The sequence below is a fragment of the Bufo bufo genome, chromosome 6, assembly GCF_905171765.1.
Source record: "Bufo bufo chromosome 6, aBufBuf1.1, whole genome shotgun sequence".
Lineage (NCBI taxonomy): Eukaryota > Metazoa > Chordata > Amphibia > Anura > Bufonidae > Bufo > Bufo bufo.
In genome coordinates, this window is record NC_053394.1 from 66,427,444 (window position 1) to 66,454,792 (window position 27,349).

General features: G+C 43.2%; 1 protein-coding gene across 2 annotated transcripts in view; it reads left to right on the plus strand.

Moving 5' to 3' along the window:
• The window catches only part of FBXW4 (F-box and WD repeat domain containing 4), a 192,736-nt gene that overhangs the window by 26,001 nt on the left and 139,386 nt on the right, over positions 1 to 27,349 (plus strand). The window contains exon 2 of one of the 2 annotated variants that reach the window (XM_040435582.1): positions 19,900 to 19,995. The exons of the other annotated variant lie outside the window; for it this stretch is intronic. Coding sequence (XP_040291516.1) covers positions 19,900 to 19,995 — 96 coding nt within the window. The remainder of the gene's footprint in view (positions 1 to 19,899; positions 19,996 to 27,349) is intronic. 2 annotated transcript variants of the gene reach the window in all.

The window sequence follows — 27,349 nt, forward strand, 5'->3', positions numbered from 1 at the left end:
CCTAAAAGAAACTAGCATGCGCTAGTTTAACTGTCCATCCCCAGTGTAAATGAAAGGAGTCTGCCGATGGACGGAACCCTCCATGAGTGGCCATTATCTGAGCGCAGTATCGGCACACAGATAACCTGCAACGTGGTACAGTATGGGCAAACTAGATCTCATGTACACTTTGCAGATTTTTTCCGTGTGGAAATTGACCTGCCATGTCAATTATGATCGCGGTTTTCAATAGAAATGTGAGATCTGAGCCAAATGCGCACTAAACTCCAGAATTAGGAGACAACCTTGGCATGGTGAGTGATCTTATGCTTCTTGATCAAAGCCTATATACTGTATACTATTTATTACGCTGAGAAGCAGTTGTAGATCAATGCTTAGCTTGTGGATGTGCGATCCATGTTGTTTTTCTCTTTTTTTGGATATTCCAATAGTGTCTTTCTCCCATGGTATCAGCACTCCTCCCATTCGGCCCAGGTGATTTTAATTAGCAGGAGACTGCATAAGGCCTCTTTCACACGAACGTAAGGGCTCCGTGCCCGTGCTGCGGGCCGCATACGGCGGTTCCACATTACACTGGTCACCATCACTTGAATGGGTCCGCAAATCTGGAGTTGCAGTGCGGAACGGAACCCCATGGAAGCACACACTTCCATTCCGTGCTTCCGTTCCGCAAAAAGATAGAACTTGTTCTAAATTTTTGCGGAACGGACGGATCGCGGACCCCATTCAAGTGAATGGGTCTGCGATCCGCATGCGGCTGCAATTTGCTGTCCACAGCAGGGGCACGGAGCCCTTACGTTCGTGGGCAAGAGGCCTAAGGGTTCACAAATTCCTACCAGTTCTCAGTTGGAGTTCCTGAGAGCATATGAAAAGGTGAGCTTTGACATCTGTTCACATAGTGCGGTACTGCGTGGTGCCATTGTTGCTGTGCTGGTTGGTTGCTGTGGCCCAGTGCCTGGGTGGCATTGTCAAGCAGCCAGAAGTGCTGTTTGACTGCTGGGTCCTGCCACCTGCTGGTGCAGTGCTGCAGCGTTGGTGGTCGCTGCGCCAAATTAGAGTAGGTTCCCACTCGAGGAGAAAACCTTGGCATGGTGATCAAACCTATACCAGTGCCTCATGTACAGTACGTATATCAGGGGGCTGTATACTATTTATTACACTGAGAAGCGATGGTGATTGTGCTGAGAAGCTCAATGCATATCTTGTGGATGTGCGATCCATGTTTTTCTCTTTTTTTTGAAAATCCACATTGCGAATTTTGGTGCGGATATGCTGCAGAAATGCACATAAATCACATCATAAAATCATGCGGATCCCCTCCTCTGTGTTCCAATGGTCATAACGTTTTTTTATTAGTTTTTTAGTGTATCTGTATGAGATTTAGAATTTATTGGGTATGTTTTTATTTTTTATAGGAACCATTTTGGGATACATATAATGTATTAATTAACGTTTATTATTTTTAAGGGGGATAAAAAAGCCGAAGCTTCAACATTATTTTTTGAGATTTATTTATTTTTTAGTTTTTTCTGTTATACTACTTGCACAATAAAAACTTAGTTGTGTTTTTTATTGTGTTTTCAGTGACAGATAAATAATATATTAGGCCAGTGGGTTCAGATTTCTTTTATTTTTATTTAAACCAGAAGGAACCTACTGTCAGTCATTTGGGTCCATCACTCACATGTGGTGTCTGTCATGTGATAAATCTAGCACTGTGTCATGGTTTTCAATTTAATCACGAAAGCATAACATTTATACCTGTGAGAGGACCTTTATGTTTTTTTTTACCCCCCCCCCCCCCCCCTCGGTGTGCCAGTGGTAATAACCTCTTTTTTTTTTTTCAATGTAGTTATATGAGACCTTAAATTTTGTGGGACCGATTGTGGAACCATTTTGGGGTACATATAGGGGGTCATTTATTAATACCGGCGTTTTAGATGCCACTCTTATTATCGAAGTTATGAAGAGACACCGGCCTCTAGATAACTTTGACACATCCATCGCCAGTCTAAATGTATGCGAGCTTCCTAGCTGGCTTACATTTAGAATTTTCTACTCCTAAAACAGATGTAGAAAATGATGAATGAGCCGGATTTGCTGGCCAGCCCCCTTCCCCGACCACTTCTGTAGACAAGGCATGAGTGGGGAAAAGTCGCAGATTGCGGCGCAACTAAACTTTGCGCTGCAATCTACACCAGAAATACGGCTAATATAGGTGTATTTATGGTGGATTTCTAACCCCCATAGTGTAGTAAAAAAAACTTTTATTATTTTATTTTTAGGGAGAAGTAAAAAAAAAAAAGCAATTTTAACATTATTTTGTGTGATTTATTTTTACAGCGTTCACTGTGTGGTATAATTAATATTATAACTTTATTTTGTGGGTCAGCACGATTACGAAGATGGCAAATTTATATAGTTGTTTATTATGCTTTACATTTCAGTTTTTGTGACGACATAACCATGTGAGGGGTAATAGGTTCCTTTCTAATGATAATTGTTATTGCTATTACTGTAGTATGTAATGTGTATTGCTAGAGAAGCGCTCCACATATTGTGTGGTAAAGATATGATATGGACAGAAGGAACAGTGTACAGAAGTCCATCTGCCCTCTGGGGTCATGAGAGAGAGGATGATTTTTCTCTCCACCTGCAGCTTGTCAGCATCTTCACTCCCCTCCTCCTCCTCCTCCTCTATGCTGACAGAGATCACAGTCAGCTGAAGGGGGGCTGCTTTAGCCCTTCATATCTCGGGCCCTGTAGCAGCTAAAGCTTTTCAGCTTTCAGACAAGACCAGGATCAAAATATTAGCTGTAGGTAGGGAGACAGAGCTTTTAGAAATCTGGCCGATAAAACCTACTTTAAGATGCCATCACTCCTGACTTAATCCTGGTCTTATTTTAAAGCTTAGATTGCCAGCTTTCAAACAAGACCAGACCAATATCTCTTGCAAGCTCTGCTTGGGCTGAACTGTTAGGTCCTTTTACTAAATCTTGAGCAAAACTGTTAGGGGTTAAACTGCACTAGATGAATGAAATGACTCTGATTGTTTTCTCTGGACAACAGACATTTTTTTTTATTTTTATGGTTTTGATGAATAAGGCCTGCTGACCATAATGATCAGTAACTTACACAGCAATAATCTGCAGATATTAGAAAAACAGCCACATATCTACATGAAACATGATGACTCAAGACGATTGTCTTATATTATTATCCTGTTATTATGTTAATCTTATTGTAGGCTGTGGGCGCAGACATATTGTTACCTGGAAACCAAAGTGTTATTTGGTAACTTTTGGTAACTGATCTGTTGCCTCCAAAAAAAAGAGGGCTGATTTCTTCTAGCAGAATTGTATGTCTGGGAATCAAGAGTCTCAAAATAAGACTGCTCGACCTCTTCCTGGACCCAGCGCCCAGACTTCACACGACTTGCAGGCGAAAGCTCCTGGAATACTCAGCCGTGACCTCAGCCACTGGCACAGAACTAGTTCAACAACTGGAATACATTCCAAGGCATAGACGTGTTTTTTTATTTTATTTTTAGATTAAAGAAAAGGAAAAATTAAAAAACATCGAACATCTAAAACATTTTAACGTTGTTAAACACTTGAAACGTGTGTAATGTGGAAATCTCATATCGGAGGAGTTATGAAACAGCAGAGCTTGGAAGACTTTTGAAGTTTTATACAGTATGTCATCCAGTTTAAATGTCTTTGCCCATTGTTCTTGTCATCGTTGCCCACAATGGCACAGATTTACTAATCCTGTAAATGGCATATAAGCTTAGACCGGCGTTCTAGACCTGCACCTGATTTATCACAGGGGCTCAGGCTGGATGATAAATCTGGTGCTGGGACAGACACTTTTCTCTTATACCAACTATTGGTTCATTTACTTTGACACTGTTTTTTTTTTTTTTTTCACGCAAGTATTGTGGTGCACTTTTGGCGCAAAATAGGGTGTTTTAGGCCTGCCCCCTTCTAGTGAAGCTCCACCCCTTTTCCCTAAGCCCCAACACTTGTAGAGCATGCCGGAAAAAGTGTACCAAATTCTAGATGCACCAGATTGCGTAAAAATTGTACCAATTTAGACAGATTTTTGGTGTAGACACATTAGTAAATCTGGGACGATGTCTTTTATATAAATCCTACCAAACCTTTAACCAAGGAATAAGGCCTCCTACATCTGGGCATATTACAGCGCTTCCTAGTTGTCCAGAGCCATACTATGGTACCCATATTCTTCTGTGGGGTCCTACTGTACTGCTGTACGCCTCCGAATTCATATGAAGGCTTGTCGAGTTATTTTTTTTTTTTTCCCCTGACCTATTATAGCATGCTCCATCCAATTCTGTATTCGTAGGCACCAACCTGTGTCACAGTGCCTACTGTCGTGTGCACAATCTTTTCTTTACCATTTCCAGTTCGGTGTCTTTGATTTGCCATTGTGTCTATTTTTTACACGTTTTGGTTTTATAGTTTAGTGCGTTGTGTATTGTCATCATTGAATCTTGCATTATTATATAGCTTCGGCGGTGAGTTGGCTCTTTTCAGCCTACTTGAGTTCCACTTGTAGCAGAATTACTTGGCTTGCCATTAGATTGTATTTGCCAGACTTGTTGTGCAACACTTCTATTGAGAATATCTCTGACATATAATATGCAATAGAGTATGCCGTACTTTTTTTTTCTGTGAGAAGTAACTATAAAGTCAGAAGCACGCCTTCGAAAATAGTAAATGACAATGATTTTTCCTAGTGGCAGCTGCAGGCAGGGAGAATTTAGCCATTTATACGGGTTATCCCACGAAAAGTTTTCCTATGCCACTAATGGGCCCTTTCAAATAAAGTGTCATTGTAATAAGAATATTGTTCTTTTTTATGTACATTATATTATTCTCTCTAGTAGCACCCCTGCTGTTTAGGCTACTTTCACACTTGCGTTCGGAGCGGATCCGTCTGGTGTCTGCACAGACGGATCCGCTCCTATAATGCAAACGATGGGATCCGTTCAGAACGGATCCGTCTGCATTATCTTTCAGAAAAAATTCTAAGTCTGAAAGTTAGTCAGACGGATCCGTCCAGACTTTGCATTGAAAGTCAATGAGGGACGGGTGCGTTTGAAATTTCACCATATTGTGTCAACTTCAAACGGATCCGTCCCCATTGACTTACATTGTAAGTCTGGACGGATCCGTTTGGCTCCGCACGGCCAGGCGGACACCCGAACGCTGCAAGCTGCGTTCGGGTGTCCGCCTGCTGAGCGGAACGGAGGCTGAACGCTGCCAGACTGAGGCATTCTGAGCGGATCCGCATCCACTCAGAATGCATTGGGGCCGTACGGATCCGTTCGGAGCCGCTTGTGAGAGCCTTCAAACGGAGCTCACAAGCGGAACCCCGAACGCTAGTGTGAAAGTAGCCTTATTCTTCTGGTGGACTATTTTCACACTTGCAGCGGCCTGCCGACCTGGCAATCTGGACACAAGCAGATGGCATTTGTCAGATGTCTGACAAATGCCTTGAAATACCCGATCAGTCTCTCTGGTATCATCCGGAAAAAACGGATCCGGTATTTCTTTTTTTCACAGATTTAAAGGTCTGCGCATGTGCGGACCGGAAGAACGGATCCGTCAATGCGGCAACTTTTAATGCCGGATCCAATGCATTTCAATGGAAATCCGGCATTCCGGCAAGTGTTCAGGATATTTGGCCGGAGAGAAAAATACAGCACGCTGCGGTATTTTCTCCTGCCAAAAAACGTAAGAGGGACTGAACTGATGCATCCTGAAGGGAATGCTCTCCATTCAGAATGCATTAGGATAAAACTGATCAGTTTTTTTCCGGTATAGAGCCCCTGGGACAGAACTCGATACCGGAAAAAAAAAACGCTAGTGTGAAAGTACCCTTACATGCTCAATAGTGTCCCTTCGCCCTTCCTCTCCTCTCAGTGTCGGCATAATGATCTCCTCGTGAAGTGTTCCAGACACCTTTCATTCATCCCTACGTCTAAGTTCATAGAATTGTATAGCTATATCTCTCTCTAGACAGTGGACAAGGTAATTATAGGGGCATATGTATCTCTGGGGCTATATATGAGGGAGGAAGGGGTTAACAGGACAGTTGCATCCGGAGAGATGCAGGTGCTTGGTTGTCTGATGTGAGTTGCTGCCCACCCACAGAAAGCAAAGCAAGTCCTCCAGATAAGAGTGTTACATTTTTTTGGGATAAGCCCTTTAAGTGCCTATTCAGACGACCGATGTTCACGTCCGGGTGGTGTCCGAGTGTGGGCTGAACACTGACGCATTTTTGTCAATGGGCCAGTTTGCTTGTTTGGTCCGATTGGTCTTGTAAGTCTTACACATTCAAGTGAATGGATCTGCAAGAAAAACGGACAGCACCTGGATACCTCCCATGTGCGCTCTCTTTTGCTACTGGAAGGTGGATGAGTGTTGGATCACGCCAATGAATGCAGCCAGTTTTTATTATTTTTATTTTTTTCAATGCTATTGTTTTACAGTAAAAAGCAATTTCACCATAGTTTTTAAAAAAATAGTCTGCAGTTATTATTACCGAGATACCAAATGTATATATTTTTTTTGTTTTTTTATTGTTTACTGCTTTAGCACAATGAAAACACTTAAAAAAAATAATAATTGGGTTTTGTGTCACCACATTTCAAGACCTATAGGATTTTTATTTCTCTGTCAAGTAGCTTGATGGGGATTGTTTTCTGCTGGTCACGTACTAGTTTTCTGATTTTTTTATTACTGTTTTGGATGATGGGGTTAGGAACAAAAGGCAGTTCTGATGCTATTTTTATGTTCCTTTTTTTTAAATTTTTTTTTACGAAAATTCACTGTGTGAGATAAATAACATTAATAATTTTATGGAATCTTTCCAATTGTTGCTGCAATGTCGCCATAAAATCCAGCCAATGTCGAGCAGTTTTTGCAGGAACGGATTTCTAAGAAATAGGCTCAGATCCATGGCAGACGTAGAGACCTTTTATTAGGCCCCTGCTTTCATGGCAACCTCTCGGCATCACAGGGGCTCCGGTGAGCTTACAGAGGTAGCCCCTTCCCTCTGTAAAACCTTCTAGGTGTCGCAGCATGTAAGGGTAAAACTTCTGGGATTGATACTACCGCCGATCTGGCACGGACAAAGTAGGCCTTTACTTTAATGTAAGAAAATGTTGCCTGTGATAAAAGAGAAGACGAGTGTGGGATGTGGGATGGCGGTGGTTCTGCGTGCGTGCTGCGTTGGTGAAAGTTTCCAGCTCAGGTGCAACAGTTCAATATTAATGGCAGCATATGGTGCTCATCAGTGTAAAACAAATCACTTTATAATCGATACAGGTAGTATTTTCTTTTTAAATTTATTATTTTTTTTTTTTTTTGTAGTTTCCACAAAGTTTTTGTGTTTGTTTTTTTTTGTCGTTTTTTCCCCCCACTTTCTCTGTGATGCAGATGCCATTGTCATTTCAGCAAGTCGAGCAGATTATGAAAGAATTACTTACCTAATTGTGTTTCTGTCAAAGGGGTCTACAGCAGATCGTAGCAGAGTAACTTTATTAGGCAGCGCATGTTAGATGAATGGATGTGTTGGTCTGTTCTTTTGCAAAGTACAGAACTTTATTTTCCTCGAGAGAATATGTTTCCTGTGACGGACTTGGCTGATAATCCCACTAGAGACTCATTCCGTGAGCCACACCAGCGCTTTAATGCACGTGATTACCATTCAATTGATAATGCAGAGCTTGGGACGTCTCTTAAAGGCGCACAGACTTTTATTGTCATTTCAATGTCTGATGGTCTAATAATGCATGCCTCAATCTTTTTATGTTTTTCTATATCCGAATATATTCTTTATACGATTGCAAGGGATATGCAAAGTGTATATACTCCCAAGCAGTTGCAGTATTTGCAATGGATGCTTCAAGCATCAAGCGCTCAGCAACCAGTGCGGAGCAGAGGATGGAGGAGATGCTTACTTTACATGCAGAACCCTGAGCTAAAAGTGATGCAGGCTAGAATTGACACACCATGGTGGTAGAGATGAGTTCTGTGTTTAGATTTTGTCTATTTTATTACCAAGTCGGTCCCGAATCTCAGATATCCTCAAGCTTATGGCAGAATTATCACTACTGTTCGATATTTAGGCTAGGGCTACACGGCGATGTGTGTCGCGCTACAGAACATTTATTGAGCGACTTCTTGTTGCAGAAAGGTTGCACAGCATTTTTTGTAATGACAGTCAATAGTGTCGTAGTGTGACATGCCGTGACTGCGAAAGTCGCAAGAAAAATTTGACTTGGATTGGATTTTTTTTTGCAACAGTGACACCATTGCAAAAAAATAATTTTGCTTTTCTGTGACAAGATGTCGCGCAACACGTTGCCGCATAGCCCTAGCTTTAGACAGTCGCGCCAGTTCTATAAATAGGGTGCAGTTGCGGAATGACTTCAAGATATCACAGGACCACCTTTCATTAAAGGGGTTCTCCGGGAATTAAGAAAATACAAATACTTAAATATTGCGTTATCATAAATATATTCCAAAATACCTTTCATTAGTTATAATGACGACTCGTTTTGTCTGGGGAGCAAACATTCGGAGAAATAAAATGACTGCCATCCAATAACTGCACACAAAACCTGTCCTAATCACACAGGAGGCAAGTTACTTCACAACACTGAGCTAAAGAGCTGCCTCATCCTCCTCTCTGCTCTACGTGTCAGGGATTATGATCCTGAATACAGCTGATAAGATCTTCAGCTGAATCTCTGTAGGAATGGAGTTCATGAGGAGACATGAAGTACAGAGAGAAGGTGGGATCATAGATAATGAGCAGCAGTTCTTGTATGCAGTCTCCATTACGACAGCCCCACATTACCACAGTCTGTCCTGACCCGCACCTATCAGACAATGGGGCGTATCCTAGCGATATGCCCCCATTGTCTGAGATGGGAATGCCCCTTTAATTAAAATGGCTAAAAAGAATGATGCCTGGAAACTGGGAATGAGAAGCTGTTGATGGATCCTGTGCATTTATTTTTAGCATTTTAAGTGCTTAGTGATGTTTTACTGTCATGGGCTTTAAAACTGATAGGTACGGCCACACAGACTCTTTTGGATGAGGTTTTGAAGCACATCTGCCTGCAGGATTATCAGCCAAAGCCAGAAGTGGATCCATGAGGATAGATGAGTATAAATCCTTCCTTTATACTTCTGATTCCTTTCGAATCTACTTCTGACTTTGGCACACAAAAAATTCTGCAGGCAGATCTGCCTCAAAACCTCTTGGCCGTACTCTTATGACATGAACAAACTGAAGACTACTTATAGCTTCCAAGGGTAACCACTTCAGCAACATATTGGCACCCTACAAATAAAGGAATTTGGGTGCCTTTGCCTAGGGATAAAGTGAACCTCTGGACTGTATGAGAATCACAGTGACAAGCACGATTGGACGCTAGACTCACAGTAAATCTAATCTGAAGTGGTTACCCTTGGTGGTCTTCAGTTTTCTCATGGGGCGGAGGCTACAGATGTCATAAGAGTTCGGCCACACAGGTTTTTTTTCAAAGAGGTTTTGAGGCAGATCTACCTGCAAGGTTTTTTTTGCCAAAGTCAGAAGTGGATTCAAAACGATTCGGAAATATTAAGGAAGGATTTACAAATCTCTGTCCTGGTGGATCCACTTCTGGCTTTGGCTGAAAATCCGTCAGGCAGATCTGCATCAAAACCTCATCCATAGGGTCAATACAGGTGAAACTCGAAAAATTAGAATATCGTGCAAAAGTCCATTTATTTCAGTAATGCAAATTAAAAGGAATTGCATTAATGCAGCTTAAAATTAGAATTTTGTAAAAAAAAAAAAAAAAGGTTCCATATTCTAGGCTCAAAGTGTCACCCTCTAGTCAGCTAATTAATCCATATCCCCTGAGCAAAGGGGACCTGAGATTGTGACTTTGGGGTTTCATAAGCTGTAAGCCATAATCATCCAAATTATACCAAATAAAGGCTTGAAATATCTCGCTTTGCATGTAATGAGTCCATCTCATATGTTAGTTTCACCTTTTAAGTTGCATTACTGAAATAAATGAACTTTGCAGGATATTCTATATATTTTTCGAGTTTCACCTGTATAAAGCCTCCTGCACACCACCGTGTCCGTGTTTGGGTCTGCAAACCACGCATCCTTCTGAAATACAGATACCATCCATTTCCTATTCCCATCAAAAGAAATTATAATTCTCGTCCTCAATACGGATAGAAGTAGAACATGTCCTATAATTTTTCAGAATGGCGACGCGGATCCTCCAAAAATCTGGGTGCGTTCATGACCTCATAGAAATGGATGGTTGGTGTGCTGTCCGCAAAAAGTACGGATAGCACATGGACAAAAAATACAGACATGTGCATGGGGCCTAATATTAGCATCCCCGAGCACTTCAATTTAAAGTTAACATTTATCTTCTATCCATGGGATAGGTGACCACGTATGATCGCTGGGGATCCAAGCTTTCTCGTGATTGATCATACATTTATCACGTGTCACGTAACCCTCTAGAGATATTGATCTTACCAATATATTTCTTTTTTCTTTCTCGGCAAACAATAACTGTTCCATGCAATTCCTAGCAGAACATGTTCAGCTATATGTACCGCGTGAGTCACATTACGTGGGTTATTTCTCCAAGCTGGACATATCGGTGTCTGAGCATCTCAGTTGCTTTGGGAGGATCTGTGCTGGAGTCCGTCTTAATCCCTCATGCACTTTCAGAGTCAGAGTTTTGCGTGGGATAGATAAAGTGACTGTAAAGTTACGTTCCTTGTTGGTTGTGGAGTTGTGAGCCTTCATTACAGCTCCTTCCTGCAGCTGGAACCTGGAGCTCGCAAGGGATATTGCATTTCTTCTGCTGTACTGGCCAAGTTAGAGAGGAAATCCTTAATTTGAATCCCCCCTCACCTCTTCATTGTTTTGTGATATCGTTTTTTTTTTTTTTTACAGTGAAGTTGCCTACTTGGGGAAATAGTGCCGTGTACCAGGTTTCATCTAGGCAAGTCAAGTCCCAAATGTGTTCTTACTGAAATCCAGGATCTCCGAGAAGAGCACACAAATGCTAGTTGGACAGAAGAAATGCAAGCATAGCGTGAACTGCATTTTCGTAGAAAACCCTGTGCACAGAGGCTTACAATCTATAAGGCCTCTTGCACGCGACCGTATGGCTTTTTCAGTATTTTGCGGTCCGCAAAAAACGGATCCGCAAAAAATACGGATGACGTCCGTGTGCATTCGGCGGAATGGAACAGCTGGCCCCTGATAGAGCAGTACTATCCTTGTCCGTTATGCGGCCAATAATAGGACATGTTCTATCTTTGAATGGAAATACGGAAACGGAATGCATACGGAGTACATTCAGTTTTTTTTTTGCGGACCCATTGAAATGAATGGTTCCGTATACGGACCGTAAACGGGGGGGGGGGGGAAACATTTGTGTGCAAGAGGCCTAAGGAGGAGTGAGCAGGTTAGGCTACTTTCACACTCGCGTTTGGTGCGGATCCGTCGTCTGCATCCGTTCAGAACGGATCCGTTTGTATTATCTTTAACATAGCCAAGACAGATCCGTCTTGAAGACCATTGAAAGTCAATGGAGGACCGATCCACTTTCTATTGTGTCATAGAAAACGGATCCGTCCCCATTGACTTACATTGTGTCTCAGAACGGATCCGTTTGGCTCAGTTTGGTCAGACTGACACCAAAACGCTGCAGGCAGTGTTTTGGTGTCCGCCTCCAAAGCGGAATGGAGACGGAGCGGAGGCAAACTGATGCATTCTGAGCGGATCCTTTTCCATTCAGAATGCATTTGGGCAAAACTGATCAGTTTTGGACCGCTTGTGAGAGCCCTGAACGGATCTCACAAACGGAAAGCCAAAACGCCAGTGTGAAAGTAGCCTTAGGTTCAGCTATTGAAATAGTGGTTGAAGATGATCCCTTAGGCCTCTTTCACACGAACGATATGGATTGGCTCCGGGTGCGTTCAGTGAAACTCGCACCATTTTGCAAGCAAGTTAAATCAGTTTTGTCTGTGATTGCGTTCATTTTTTTCCGCGCGGCTGCAATGCATTTTTATGCGTTTTTCACACTCGTCATAAAAAACTGAAGGTTTACAAACAACATCTCTTAGCAACCATCAGTGAAAAACGCATCACATCCGGACTTGCTTCCGGATGCAATGCGTTTTTTCACTGAAGCCCCATTAACTTCTATGGGGCCAGGGCTGCATGAAAAACGCAGAATACAGAACATGCTGCGTTTTTCACACAATACAGAACTGATGCGTGAATAAAACACTCATGTACACAGACCCATTGAAATTAATGGGTCAGGATTCAGTGCGCGTGCTATGCGTTCACGTCACGCATTGCACCCACGCGGAAAACTCGCTCGTGTGAAAAGGGCCTTAGGGTAGGTTCTAGGAGGTGAGAAATATATTTTTTCCCACTATAAGAACTTATTGCCTATCGAAAGGTGATTACTTTCTTATTGGTGGGGGGCCCAGCCGCTGGGACCCCCACCAATCACGAGAAGGAGGTCCTTGAGTCCCCAAAACGTCTCTTCACTGAACTCTAGAGTAGCCGTGCCCAGCATTTGGCCATCTCTGGCAGTCCCATTATAGTTGAATGGAGTGGCAGCACGCATGCGTGACCACCACTGCATTCACTCCGGGGACCTTTTCTTGTAATTGGTGGGGGGTCTCTGTATCACCTATCCTGTGGATTGTTGATAAATTCTTACGGGGGAACAACCCCTTTAATTGTATTTTTACACTCGTGGCGATTATTAAGTAAAATATTGAATGAACATGTAAAGTGATTACACAATTGACAAGAAATTGCTAACTCAGCCTTGATTTAAAACTTTTACAAAAACAATTAAAAAAAAATCTGATTTATCTTCATGTGTAAAAGGACCCTTATCAAAGGGTGGGAAGGCGGTGAATGGTGTATGGAAGAGAGTAGCGGCTCATACATGGCTGTATTGTATACCTTTGTAGCTATGAACCCTCCATGAGCATCTGATTTTACATTAAAGGGGTTGTCCAGCCATATATATTAATGACCTATCCTCAGGATAGATCATTAATATGAGATCGGCGGGGGTGCCGAGTGTTAGTCCCCCGCATGGAGTGCCGCCTGATCAGCGTGGGTTCTGGGTGTCAGACCCCCGCCAATCAGATATTGATGAGATTTTTTTTTTTATGGATTCCTGTATTTATCCCCGAGGACAAAAAAAAACTGTGGCATTTAGCATTGCGTGCCATATAACCAATGTAAGCATTGCTTTGAGAGGAGAATTAGGCGCTCAAAGGAGACGGCGTGCTACATCTTGAGGTTTGGTAAATATATCTTTCCCTTTGCATCAGAAAACTGGCATCAAAAAGTTGCACTCCATTTTGTTGCAACTTTTTGTGATTTTTATTTCATTCTTGCCATCTTTAGAAAGTGGGCAAGTGGGCATGGTTACTTGGGCTAGTAGCTGAAAGCCAGACATATGCAAATACAACTTTTTTAAAGATTTAAAAAAAGTCTCAAAAACTGGAGTAACATCTCTACGCAAAATGTTATTTTTAAACATCCACCAAATTTTTGAAGTTTGATAAATCTGGCGCAGATTGTGACTATGCAAACGCAAAGCAAAACTGAAGCAAAGAAATTCCGCTCATGATAAATTCCCCCCTTTGTGTGATGCCATGCAGGGTCAATACTGTTTGCCAAATCCTTGAACTCTAATAGGCCCACCTTTTCTGGTAGAGGAGGAAGGAGCCAGGATGGTCAGGAGACAACCAGTGAAGGGACTGATAACGAGGGGGTGGCATTTCATGGAGAGACGGTACAAAGTTGGTGAGGTAGGGCTCCGGTTTGAAAAAGTTGTGTATGGAGAATTAATTAATGGAAGTAATAATCAGCGATAACATGTTGAAATCTGCGCTTGGGAACGTTAGGTGAAACTACAGATTTTAGTCCAGGGTAAAAATATTCAGACATTTTTGTTTCTGGTATGCTCCCTTTTCCTGGTGTCCAGTCCTAGCTGCTTCCCCGTTTACCCACGCTATACGGTGGGGAGTTTTCCCCCACTCCTCACCGGGACAGTATGTCTAGAGGAGGCCCTCTCACTGGACAGATGGTATATCCAGGAAAGGAGCAACACTCCAGCTCACACAAAGGCTGGAGGGCAACTGACCTCACACTCACAACACCAGGATATAAAGAGGCCACACCCAGGACACACCTAGTTAACCCCTCCAGCACCAAACAGGGAAGCAGAATAAAAGGGGCAGGCATTTACATGCTGCAACAAACGCACGTTGCCGCTGGCAACAGCATGCACGGCAACAGTGTCACGGCAAACACAACAGAGGCCGTGACATTGCCTCTATTGCTCCTGTCTACCGTTCTGGGCTGTGGTCACATGACCATGTCCATGTAGCTCTTTCTTATTTCCTGTGATGTCATATCCATGGGCGTGTCAGTGATAGGGGGGTGTCTATGTAACTAGCTGGGTGGGAGGGGCCATAAACTAGCTGGGTGGTGTTAGGGGCGGTACTGGAGCTGTGGCAGAGAAAGGAGAAGTGCATCATGGGTTTGGTTGGATGCAGCAACAGGAAGTGCTACATACGGGAAGGAAACAAACCAGAGTCATTTGTTTACATGGTGAAAATTGATCAGGAGAGTTCAAATTGTCGATAAAAACATGTGGAAGATGTACATAAGGTTCAGAACTACATGAGAATATCTGTTAAACCATGGCAATCTCTGAAAACCCCTTAAGTGTGGTTGTCCCACGAAAAATATTCTACAGCTTTTTAAACCACCACCAGGATCTGAATTCTTTTGTAATTGCGTGTAATTAAAAAGTTAGTATAGCCGTTAAGTTGTTCAATGAAATCTATCTGTATAGCGCCACCTGCTGTTTGCTCTTCTTATTTCTCTTATCTTCCTTGAAGGATGCCTCCACGCGTGGTATATTTTGTAGCAGAAAATTTCTGCTACTAAAAATCAGTTCTATTTATCTGAATTGAGTTATTTTGGCTGGAAGCACATGGTGGATTTCAGCAAGCCCTATTCAGACGAAGGTTTCTTCAACAATTTAGACAGCACTCCAAATTTGGTTAATTGGTTTTTATTTTGTATTAGCCGGACATAGTGGTCCTTTTTTCAGACTGAAGCAACGTTTCGGGCAAAAGGCGTGCCCTTCATCAGGCAGTAATGTGCTCATACGATTGTGTGTGACCGGCAAAAAAAAAAACTAAAAAAACCCTCCAAACTACTTGTTACTGTAGTTTATCCATTCAGTGTATAAAAGTTAAAAAAAACTTTTTTTTTTTTATAAGTATTGACATTTTTTATATACCAGGGTATAACATTGTATAACTCCACTGTTTGTGCGCACCCTTTCTTCGCCTCCATTGGATATCCTTACATAAAGTTAAAGTAAGCATGAACCTTCCAGATTTCCCTGCGTTCAGCACGATGTGTGGTCTGTCTCTGTGCTATGGCATGCTCTGTTTGGGTAACCAATTTACTTGAATGCTGAAAACAGTTTTTGTTTTTTTTCCCCCCAATTACTTCTTCAGCCTGCGATTGTTACTTTCTGATACATTTTGGCATCTATATTCCATCGGGGACGTTCCGCTCCATTGACTTTGTTTTTGCGCCGAGTTTTCCGAGCCCTAGCCCATAAAGTTCAGCACAAGTGCAGTTATTGATATATAGGTGGAAGGGGGGGACGTATTGTGTGTACATTTAATTTAATGTCACACGGGGACTGAGCTATTCTTTGGTATACGTCTGCGTTTTTTTGTTTTTTTTCTTCTGCTGGGAACCAACACAATTATTACTTTTTTTTTTTTTTTTCCTTTTTTAATTTCTGGAATCCTTCCTCAGTAGAGCAGTTGTAAGACCTCTAAATTATTCTCTGGTCTAGCTTTGTTGATCATAGGCCAAGTGCCGGCGAAGATTTAAATGATCGAAGAGCTTTGCTTTTTGTTTTGTTTAAAACAGGTCAGATGCCCAGGAATGCAGTCAAATTATGATGGTCTCTAAGTGCCGGAAGATGGAGAAGAGAGAGAGGAGAGAAAAATGAGCCCTGGGCTTTGAGAAAGGGCTGGGAAAATGGAGATTTAGGCAGGCCCCGAGGCCAGGTTAGAGATTCCTACATGTATTAACAGCTAGGTGTGATGTTTATATACACGGGACTAATCGTTTTTTATGTGGCCTCTCCTCTCAAAGCCTCCACTAATGGGCTGGGAGTTTTACCTACAGTTGTGCCTTTTTTTTTTCTTTTTCTCTAATGGGATTTTTACTAGAGTAGCGTAAATTGACTTTGCTTTTCGTTTTAATATTTGCTAGCTTTTGGTTTTCCTCAGACCTTTTAGGTGGTGGAGATGATTTTTGATCAGCACAGAAATGTCAGAGGGTAATATCCCTGTGTGGATCTTCCCAAACGAATCCGCGATTCCACGCACATGTACATTTTTCTGAGGGTGGTGATGAGAATTCACCATGGATTCTCCGTCCTGTACTTTTGAAATCCGCGTTTCCACAACCACTGTCTAGGTTTTCCGCGCAGAGACTTTCCTCCACACGCCATGTGGATTTTCACTTTGTTGTGTAGAAGTAAAATCCACAATCGGCGCGCAGCAAAATCCGCATGTAACACGTGCAAATTGTGTTGCGGAATTGTTGCATCTGGACTTATCCTGAAAGTAGGGGTATAGCCATAGGTAGCGGATTTTTTTCCCCAGCGGATTTGTGGAATATCTACAGTGTCTGCCGAGAAGGGGATGAGATTTTAACGGCTTTTATCCACACGCTGCCGGAGAGTGTCCGCAGGGAAAGTCACACATAATGTGTATTAAATCGATTTTCCGGGATTTTGATACTGAAGATCTATCCTCTGGATAGGTCCTCAGTATCTGATCGTGGGGGTCTGACACCGGGGAATCCCGCCGATTTTAGCTCTTTGAGAAGGCAGCGGTACTTTCCAAGCACAGCGCCATACATTGTATAGCGGCTGTTCTTGGTATCGTGCGCAGCATCATTGAAGTGAATGGGGCTGAGCGCGATAGCCGCTTTACAATGTACTACGCCGTTTTTGGTAAGCTGTGAGAAGGCCGCAGTGCTCACAGGAGCACCGCTGCCTTCTCAAACAGCTGATCGGCGGGGGTCTCGGGTGTCCCACCCTCCCCCACCAATCTGATATTGAAGACCTATCCAGAGGATAGGTCATCAGTATCAAAATCCCTGAAAACCCCTTTAATGAATTTGCGCTTTGCACTGTATATTTTCTCCACCCTGGGGTTGAGCTGCAGTTCTATGTAAAACCACTGATTGAAGATACATCATCATGTTAGCCTTAGGCTATAGGTTCACACAGAGTTTTTTGGAGGAGGTTTTGAGGATGTTTTTCAGCCAAAGCCAAAAGGAGATTTGAAAGGGATGGCAAATATAAAGGAATGATTTATACTCCTTCTTCCCGCTGGATCCGCTTCTGGCTTTGGCTGAAAAGTCTGGAGGAAGATCTGCCTCAAAACCTCCTCCAAAAAACTATGGTCCAGATTTATCCTAGCCCGGCACGCTGCTGGATGCTTCACCTGAATTATGACCAGGCGTACGCTGGCTGGCGTACATTTCAGTGTTCTTCTATGCCAGAAAACTGGCGTAGAAGTTGATAAATGTGGCGGGGCCCCCTTCCTGCCCTTACCATGCCCCCTTATCTAAAAAGTGGTGAGCCCGGCGGTAGTTTGCAACTTTTTCACGCCACAAAAAGTGGGCAATCTTAATGATAAATTTGGCACTACGTGTTAACTACCCTTAGTTCTGCCACATACGCAGCGGGATTTTCTGTGTCTTCTGTAGTTTAGGTCAGAGCATATAAAGTGTGATACTTTAATTTGAATTATTTTATGTATTCAGTTTACAATTATCTCTATCCTTTTTTTATTTCTGTTTACTGCATGTCAAAAATTTGCAAATCTTCCACTGAAATGATTGAGAGTGTGTCTCCTGCAACTTTGTGATCAGTTGTCACTTTTGCTTAAAGCTGCCCAGGTTGTTCCATGGATGGTTCATGACATAACTAATTGTGAGGTCCAATTTTAAAGGGGTTGTCTTAGACCCAAAAAAAAAAACATTTGGGATGGCAGGGCATGGTGTGAGAATAAAAGAAAAAAAAAAACACTCACCTAGTCTGGTCATCCTGGTTCCAGCGTGGCTCCCATCCTTGCCTGACCGGAAGTTTGATGAGTTGGGCTAACCAATGGTCATCGATATACAGTAGATTACTGTATATGTGCTTCTCATGGGGGAGGTGATTGTATATCCAGATTTCTCTCAAGATATCCCGAGATGAGTAGTGCAAGATTGACTTAGGCCTCATGCACACAAACGTATTTTCCTTCAGGGTCCGTTTCGTGTGCATTCCGTTTCCGTATGTCCGTATTTCCGTTCCGCCAAAAAAAAATAGAGCATGTCCTATTATTGTCCGCGTTACGGACAAGGCTGGGACTGTTATATTAGAGGCCAGCTGTTCCGTAAAATACGGAATGCACACGGGCGTCATCCGTATTTTTTGCGGATCAGTTTTTTGCAGACCGCAAAATACGGTCGTGTGCATGAGGCCTTCAAGTGAATATCCCAGGTCCACAACACCTCCCAAACCAGAGTAACAGGTGTATGGTTTAAAGCCTGTATTATACCAGCTGATTTTTCGGCATATGGTTGCGAACTAGTTAGTGTTCATCTGGCAGTGTAGTACTGCCGCCGATTGCCTGATCAATCCAAATCTTTTGACAAAAAAAAGATAGCATAACGATCGCTCCCCCATACTGCAGAGGAGATCGCTGCATATAATAGCAGCGTTCTCCTCTGTTAACGAGCAGGCGATTGCCGGGAAGGAACGCTTCCCTCCTCACAATCGTCTGCCTTAAGTAAGTGTTACGTAATTATGTAATTTTTATCACACTGTGCTCCACCAAACCAGCAGTCCTCTTTGAGTCCTCTCCATTATGTGCGTGAGCCCGGGAGTCCTCTCAATTTATGTTTATTTAGGTTTGTCAGATCACAGCATCGGAATCGAAGTATGAAGATAAAAATTACATAACCGGACTAAGCATCACATTATTCACCGCTTACTCAAATTTGCGCTGATAGTTTCCCTTTAAAGAAGTTGTCCACTGCTTTACAAGTGATGGACCATCCTCAGGATAGGTCCTCACTATATCATCAGCGGGGCTGTGACACCATGTACCCCACGCCTATCAGCTGTACTGCACTAGCTCCAGTGTCAACTGCACAGTTGGTGCCAGCTGATCGGCGGGCCCGCAAGGTGTCAGACCCCCACGATCAGATAGTGATGGCTTATACTGAGGATATGCCATCGGTTGTAAAGGGGTGGACAGTCCATTTAAGAAAAAAAAATAAAACTTTGCATTACATTGTAAGCTGCTGTGAGTAAAGCAAAAGTTTTTCCTTTTCATAGCTGGTCATCTTGCGCCCCTCATCTCTGAATATCTATCCAAAAGGAAAGGTAACGAAGGACACATCTGCGTTATGCTATGTGACATTTTAAATGAGGTTCTGCCTTTTCTGCTTACTGCTTTTTATATATATATATATATATATATATATATATATATATTAGTTTTGTTTCTTTTTTTGATGCTGTTCCATACCTGCATTTTTAACAGCTTGAACTGTCTTGCTATAGGAAAATGTATCACAGCTTTACTTTTCCTTGAAGTTGGACAGGCAAAATGGTATAATTCCTTATGTAAACCTAAGACCTTTTCAGACGAGGATTTGAGGAATAACACCGGTCTTTGTCTGCAGGGCTTCTGGAATTCCTGTGAAGGAAAGAGTACGGGTTTCTCAAAACTGGAAAAATGGACGTTGTCGGCGGGATATCCTACTCAAGTGGAAACGCAAGCAAGTGACTCTTCCTACTACTGTCTTCTTAAAGTCTACATTTCTGATGTGACTCTCTTACATGTTAGTCTTTGCATTGTACTAGTGAACTTGTGGCAAGCTATTTTATTATATTGTAGCCAGGGCCGGCTCCAGGTTCATGTGGGCGATAAAGTCTCAGTGGGCCCCCTTGTGGCATTTTGCACGGCGCTTACAGCAATGAAACTGCATGTATTCTAGATTAAATACCTTACACACAGCATGCTACAGAGCGGGTATATGTGAATCAGTCCTTATGTGCCTACTTTTATTTTCTACCCAGTGTTTCAGTCTCTCAGGTCTACTCACAGATATGTGCCCCCTCACAGTAGATATGCCAAGATATGTGCCCCCCTCACAGTACATATGCCAAGATATGTGCCCCCTTCACAGTAGATATCCAAAAACATGTGCCCCCTCACAGTTGATATGCCAAGATGTGTGCCGCCTTCAAAGTAGATATGCCAAGATATGTGACCTATTACGGTGGATATGCCAAGATATGTGCCCAGTGCCCCCTTCACAGTGGTTATGCCCAGATGTGCCCCCTTCACACGAAGTGAAAAAAACAAACAATAAATCCTCCTGGCCTCAGTCATCTGGCTCCTTCCATGATCTGCACTCCCCATCAGCAGCAGCAGCAGCAGGATACTGTGCCACATCGAGCTGCTGTGTAGGAGGAGCAGAAGCTGATTCCCAGCCTGCCCCGCTCCTCCTCCTACACAGATCAGCAGGACCATGTGTGAGGTCATTGTGCTGCTGCTGCTGTGGAGCGCTGGTGGCTCAATGGTGGAGTAGGGAGCAAATAGTTCCCTGCTTTAAAAACAATTGTACCCCCTCACAGTAGTATTGCCCTCATTGTACAACCTTCACAGTAGTTCTGTACAGATGTGTGCCCCCTCACAGTAGTTATGCCCACATTGTGCTCTCACAGTAGTTATGCCCTCTGTGCCCCTTTCACAGTTGTAATGCCCTATCTGTGCCACCTTCGCAGTAATAATTCCAATTGTGCCCCCTTCGCAGTAATAATCCCCATTGTGCTCCCTTCATAGTAATAATCCCCACATGTCCCCTTCATACTAATAATCCCCATTGTGCCCCCTTCACAGTAATAATCCCCATTGTGCCCCCTTCACAGTAATAGTCCCCATTGTGCCCCCTTCACAGTAATAATCCCCATTGTGCCCCCTTCACAGTAATAATCCCCATTGTGCCCCCTTCATAGTAATAATCCCCATTGTGTACCCTTCAAAGTAATAATCCCTATTGTGCCCCCTTCACAGTAATAATCCCCATTGTGCCCCCTTCACAGTAATAATCCCCATTGTGCCCCCTTCACAGTAATAATCCCCATTGTGCCCCCTTCACAGTAACAATCCCCATTGTGCCCACTTCACAGTAGAAATCCCCATTGTGCCCCCTTTACATTAGTAATGCCCTCTAGTGCCCCCTCAAAAAAATCAAGGACACATCAATTTTTTTTCACGGGCACAGGAAAAAAGTCACTTATTTTTATGGACTTTCCAGAAATTTCTGGATGGTTGATAACCCTTTTCCATTGGCAAAGAGCAGGAAAGTATTATCTAGGATGGTCAATAAGAGCTCATGAGTAAAAGTCTACAGAGCAGCTGCCTGTATACAGCAAGTGATGGGTGCAGTTTAAAGTTGAGACTGTAATATGTAATTGAATTAATAGCAATTCCTTAAAGGGAACCTACCAACAGGTTTGGCTTCCCTAAACTGCTCTAAGGGTAGCTTCACACATCCGTTTCGCTAATCCGTCCAGCAGAAAACGGCAGAGTTCACTGAATCCGGCCAAGCCAGATACTGCCGTTCACCGCCAGACTCCTATAATGGGATCTGGCTGGTTTCTGGCATGCAACGGATTTCGTCCGGCCAAAAGTCAGTATTTTGCCAGAAAGGGCCAGATCCCATTAAATTCAATAGGGTCCAGTGGTGAATGACAGTATCCACCTTGGCCGGATCCAGTGAACTTCGGCTCTGTTAAACAGAGGTATGAACCTACAACACCACTATACAAGGTTTAGGGAGACCTTTCTAATCCTATCCTTGTGAGCCATCAGTAGTATCTTTATTACTGAACAACATCACCGCATGCAGATAGTCTCCAAATGTCTGCTGGGTGTTTCTTCAGAAGCCTAGTGTCCTAGGGTCTCCCATCTCATCTAGGCTTGATTGACATCTCTTTGAAGGGGACAGTGGATGCGTCCGAGATGTCATTCAAGTTTATACGGCTCTCATGGATGTGGTCAGAAATGATCTGCAAAGGGTAAAATCCACGCTGGATCTCTGCAGAATGAGTTGTCATGCTGCAGGTCGATTTATGCTGCAGATTTGTTTTTCACGGTGTGTGGATCTCAAAATCTTATTGACTTTGCTGGTACTGTAAGGCTAGGGCTACATGGCCGTCTTGGCTGCAACGCCATCGCGCGACCAAAGATGCAATAGCCCTGCAGCCACTGAGCCGAATGGAGTTGACACCTGATTCACAAGTTGCTGCGACCCCAAAAACACTTGAGCGGCTGCACTGCTACACAGCAATCTTCGGTCGCGCTGCGGGTGTCGCAGCCAAGATCAACCTGTAGCACCAGTCTAAACAGCTGTGGATTTGTTGCATGCAGTGTATCCGTCCCCTGTGGACATGCCTTTAGGTTGCTATTGAATTCAAGCTACTTGTAAGGCTGGGTTCACATCACGTTTTTCCCATCTGTTTAACGTATACAAAAAACGTATACGTTAAACGGATGCCTCAGACTGATGCCATAGAGTTCCATAAAAAAAAAAAAGTATGTATATATATATATATATATATATATATATATATATATATTATTTTTTATTTTTTACCAGACTGTGCAGGATACAAGAACGTGGTGTGCTACATTTTTGTATCCTTTTTTTTGTAACGTATACGTCAAATGGAAGCTTAAAATGTGACGTGAACCCAGCCTAACGCACGCGTTTCTCTGCTGATTGCCACGCTTCATCGGTGTTTGCAACCTGAATCAATGGCAATTACAAGTGCAGCCAAACCATTCAATAAACCTTAGTAACTGCACTTCTGCCACCCAGTATTAACCAGATCGTCTTCTTGATGGCGACGAGTTTTAAAGCTGATTTTTCTGTGGATTAATGTCCTAAATAAATCAGTTTTAGCGCTCAGTCCATCTCCACCGGGGAGCCATATTTACACACAGCTTTGATATATGGGCACAATCCATTATCATGATCTGAGAACGGCGTTGACATCAGAGGCTTTAGTCTTCTCCTTTGAAACCTGTTCAGGTGCAGAGGAGGTGGCGGCGGTCTTCACCAGAATAAAGAAGAATGTAACCTAGGAGATAAAAAAGACATTTAGCACCTAAGTATAAGGCGGCACATCACCTAATCTGTAATTTCATCTATCGGTCTTCATGATATATGAAGCCATTAAGAAAAGGGTAAGAATATGAAGACTTGCGGAGCAGGTCGCTTTGTACCTGCTGATCTGCAAGCAAAGAAGAGAAGATAAATGTGTGCGAGCAGGAACTCCTGTCCCATAAAACATCTCCAGCCTCTGCCACCGCCGCTTCATAATCATCTGCTTGTGATGACAGAGTTCGCCGGGAAATTACTCTCCTGTCATTGAGAATCTAGACGCCTGGCGTTAACTGTAGGAATGCCTGGAGGGTGACCAGTGCCTGAGCCCCGCCACACCAGGAACATTACAATATCTCATTTCCTGCCCTGAAAAACAGACTTTTTATTAATCACGGTGATCACCGATGAAATAAAAGCTGGGTTTAGAACATGCTTTCATATGTTTCCTTAATTGTTTGCTGCTTTTTTGCGCTTTTATGTTTAATTACTGCCCCGGTTTGTGATACCATAGCTGTGACTCATTAGTTAGAGCTGTGGTCCTCGGTGCTCTTATTGTAGGGGCCTGAATATCCTACAGTCCTAACATTTATTATGGATGAGTCACCAATGAATACATCTAACTTTAAGGAATTGTTCACCGCAGCTGAATTAAGAATCAATTGTCACTTCCCTTTAAATAAAAAAAATAAAAAAGATAATAGCTAGTAAATGTATACCCCTGAGTTTTCCATCAGTTAACGGGTGTTAACATGTGGGGGGGGGGGGGGGGCAGCATTTTTCTCTAGGCAGCTCTCTAATAAGTGTTTGGACCTGAGTGGACTACCCCTTGAAGTTGGGGTACTTTCACACTTGCGGCAGAGTGATCCAGCAATCTGCATGCAAACGGACAGCATTTGTAGACTGATCCGGATGCGGATCCGTCTCACAAATGCATTGCAAGAACGGATCCGTCTGTCCATTTGTCATACGGACAAACGGATCCGTTTCTATTTTTTTTTTTTTCACATTTTTAAAGGTCTGCGCATGCGCAGACTGTAAGGACGGATCTGGCATTGTGGTATTTTTAACGCTGGATCCGGCACTAATACAGTCCTATGGAAAAAAAAATTGCTGGATCCGGCATTCAGGCAAGTGTTCAGTTTTTGTGGCCGGAGATAAAACCGTAGGATGCTGCGGTTTTATCTCTGTCCTGAACAGTCAAAAAGACTGAAGACATCCTGATGCATCCTGAACGGATTACTCTCCATTCAGAATGCATGGGGATAAAACTGATCAGTTATTTTCTGGTTTAGAGCCCCGAGGACGGAAATCGGCGCCGGAAAAGAAAAACGCAAGTGTGAAAGTACCATTACCCATAGTTTTCTTTTGCTAGTTCCATCTCTGGCAAGGAATACTGGGTGACAACCAATGGGAGCAGCTACAGTCATCACAAAGAGGTTTTCCACACAGGACACGGGATAAGAGTATGATTGCTGGGGGTCCGAACATTGTAATCACGAGAAGAGTTGTCCTCTACTGCCCCGTATGAAGCAGTGGTGTAGATGCGTGACCACCTCTCTATTCACTTCTGTTTATAGCTGGTAAATGTTGCTACTGGGACATCCCCTTTAGACCACCTGCACACGTTGCAGAATACATGCAGTTTTTCCGTGCGGATTCCCGTGCAGGAAAACTGCAGCGTATTAAAGTACCAGCAAAGTGTATGAGATGACACTAATTTCAGTGGAACTGTGAGATCTGCGGAAAAAATGCATCAAATCCGCACCAAAAACTGCTGTTAGACATTGCAGATTTTGGTGCGTGTATATATATATATATGCAGCAGAAACTCAAGTAAATCCGTGCAGAAGTTTGTGTGGATCTCATGTGCGTTCACCCGCACCTGTGTGCAGGTGGCCTTAAAGGAATTCTGTCATTGCGATTCTGGACTGTTTTCTGCAGTAATTCACGAGTAGTTCTGCACATAAGGCTCCATTCAGACGGCCGTAGTGTATTGCACACGGAGTGCTGTCCGCATCTTTTGCGGCTCCATTGAAATGAATGGGTCCGCATCCGTTCTGCAAAATTGCTGCTGCTCCCTTATTCTGACACCTATGCCGTGCTGTAGTACAGGGTTTAGAAATGCTAGAGGACCATAAACCGAATGCAGAGGAGGAGGATTAAACACATCTCTGTGGTTTGTGGTATTTATTCACCTGCGTTCTTTACCCAGATCATTGTCCTGCGCAGTAGAAGCAGGATTTGTGGTTTCACAACTCTTGGGATTAAAATTAGACATGCTGCCAAACCGTAACCTGCTAAAACCACACGCTGCTTTGTCCTCATTGGTTGTGATACTGTATACTGGATATTATATTAGAAGTTACATCAGAGTTTAGTGGAGCAGCAGACCAATACAGGTCAGGAAGGTCGGATTATAGTAAGGAGTACACAGCACAGCTGCTGCAGAACCTCATTTTGAAGAGGAGGTTTCAGGTGCCGTTTTAGTCATGGCAATTGCTGTCTTTCTTTTCAACTGGATGGTGTACGGCAGCTAAGGTGTGTAATAAATCGCCCCCTTACAGTGTCAGCAGGTGTCCTCCATGTATCGTACCAGCTAATGTAGTCCCATTACAGTGCCAGACACACAGCATCAATAGCGTGCCACTCACTGTGCCCATGTAGTGCCATACTTCTTTGTATTTGGTCTGATATCTGAATCGGACAACTTTTATCACCGTTACCACTATGGTCAGTGTCACATAGAAGCATAGCGGTCCATTGACCACCCATAGGTTTGTAGCCTTGTCTTTATTTAGTGAGATGCCATGCAACTCAGCACATGCATACTCCTCTAATAGTTAGGACCTGGACTGCTGGAAGCTATAGTAGGTTGTCTCATCACAATGAGACACCAGTGACATCTTGTTGGTGTGTACTTGAAGAATCTATCCATGTATGCGCTATGGACTTCAGTAGTATGCAATTGTATAAACAAGGTGTGAAAAGAGCCTAGTATCTGGTGTTGTAAACATATTATGTATGTATGTGTATATATGTATGTATCTAATATATAAATATGTATGTTTATCCGCTAAAGGAATCCTCACCGTCGCATTTACAATCACGAAATTTGGCACACGGGTACATTGGGTGTCCGGAAAGGTTTTAGACCGGGTCTTGGCTCTCTAGCACGCAAAAAATGCATTAGCCAATGGAAGCTTGGTCACATGACCCTTATCAGCCAATAGAAGCTCGCAGGCCCTTAGTCTCCACATACACAGTTTTTAACCAGGTTTCCATAACAACTGAGCCATTTGTCTTCCCTGCTGTAGGTCAGCTTTAAAGAGGCAGGGCGCTCTGTTAAGGGAACGGAGTTCTGTGGAGGTCACAGTTCAGGGGCAGGTAGGGTGGCCATTCATGCCACCCTCAAAAGACGGACTTAAAAACCCTGCCCCCAGTCCCGCTAAGCCATGCCCTGACCTGGTTAGGCCACGCCCCATCCTACTCCGCAGCCGTCGTAACCTGTGTGATCAAACTGCACATTTCAGAGTGGTCTTTTATTGTGGGCAGTCTAAGGCACACCAGTGCAATATTCATGCTGTCAAATCAGCACCTTGATATGCCACACCTGTGAGGTGGGATGGATTATCTCTGCAAAGAAGTGCTCACTAACACAGTAATGGGTCTTTTGTGTATGTAGAAAATGTTTCAGATCTTTGAGTTCAGCTCATGCAAAATGGGAGCAAAACCAAAAGTGTTGCAATTATATTTTTGGTCGGTGTAGAGGAAATATACCCGTGCGAAGCGGGTCCTTCATCCAGTGTGTGTGTATGTATGTGTGTGTGTGTGTGTGTGTGTGTGTGTATATATATATATATATATACACACACACACACACACTACCCTTCGTGTCGCCCACCATTTCCTCATAGATTGTAAGCTCTTGCGAGCAGGGCCCCCACTCCTAGTGTTT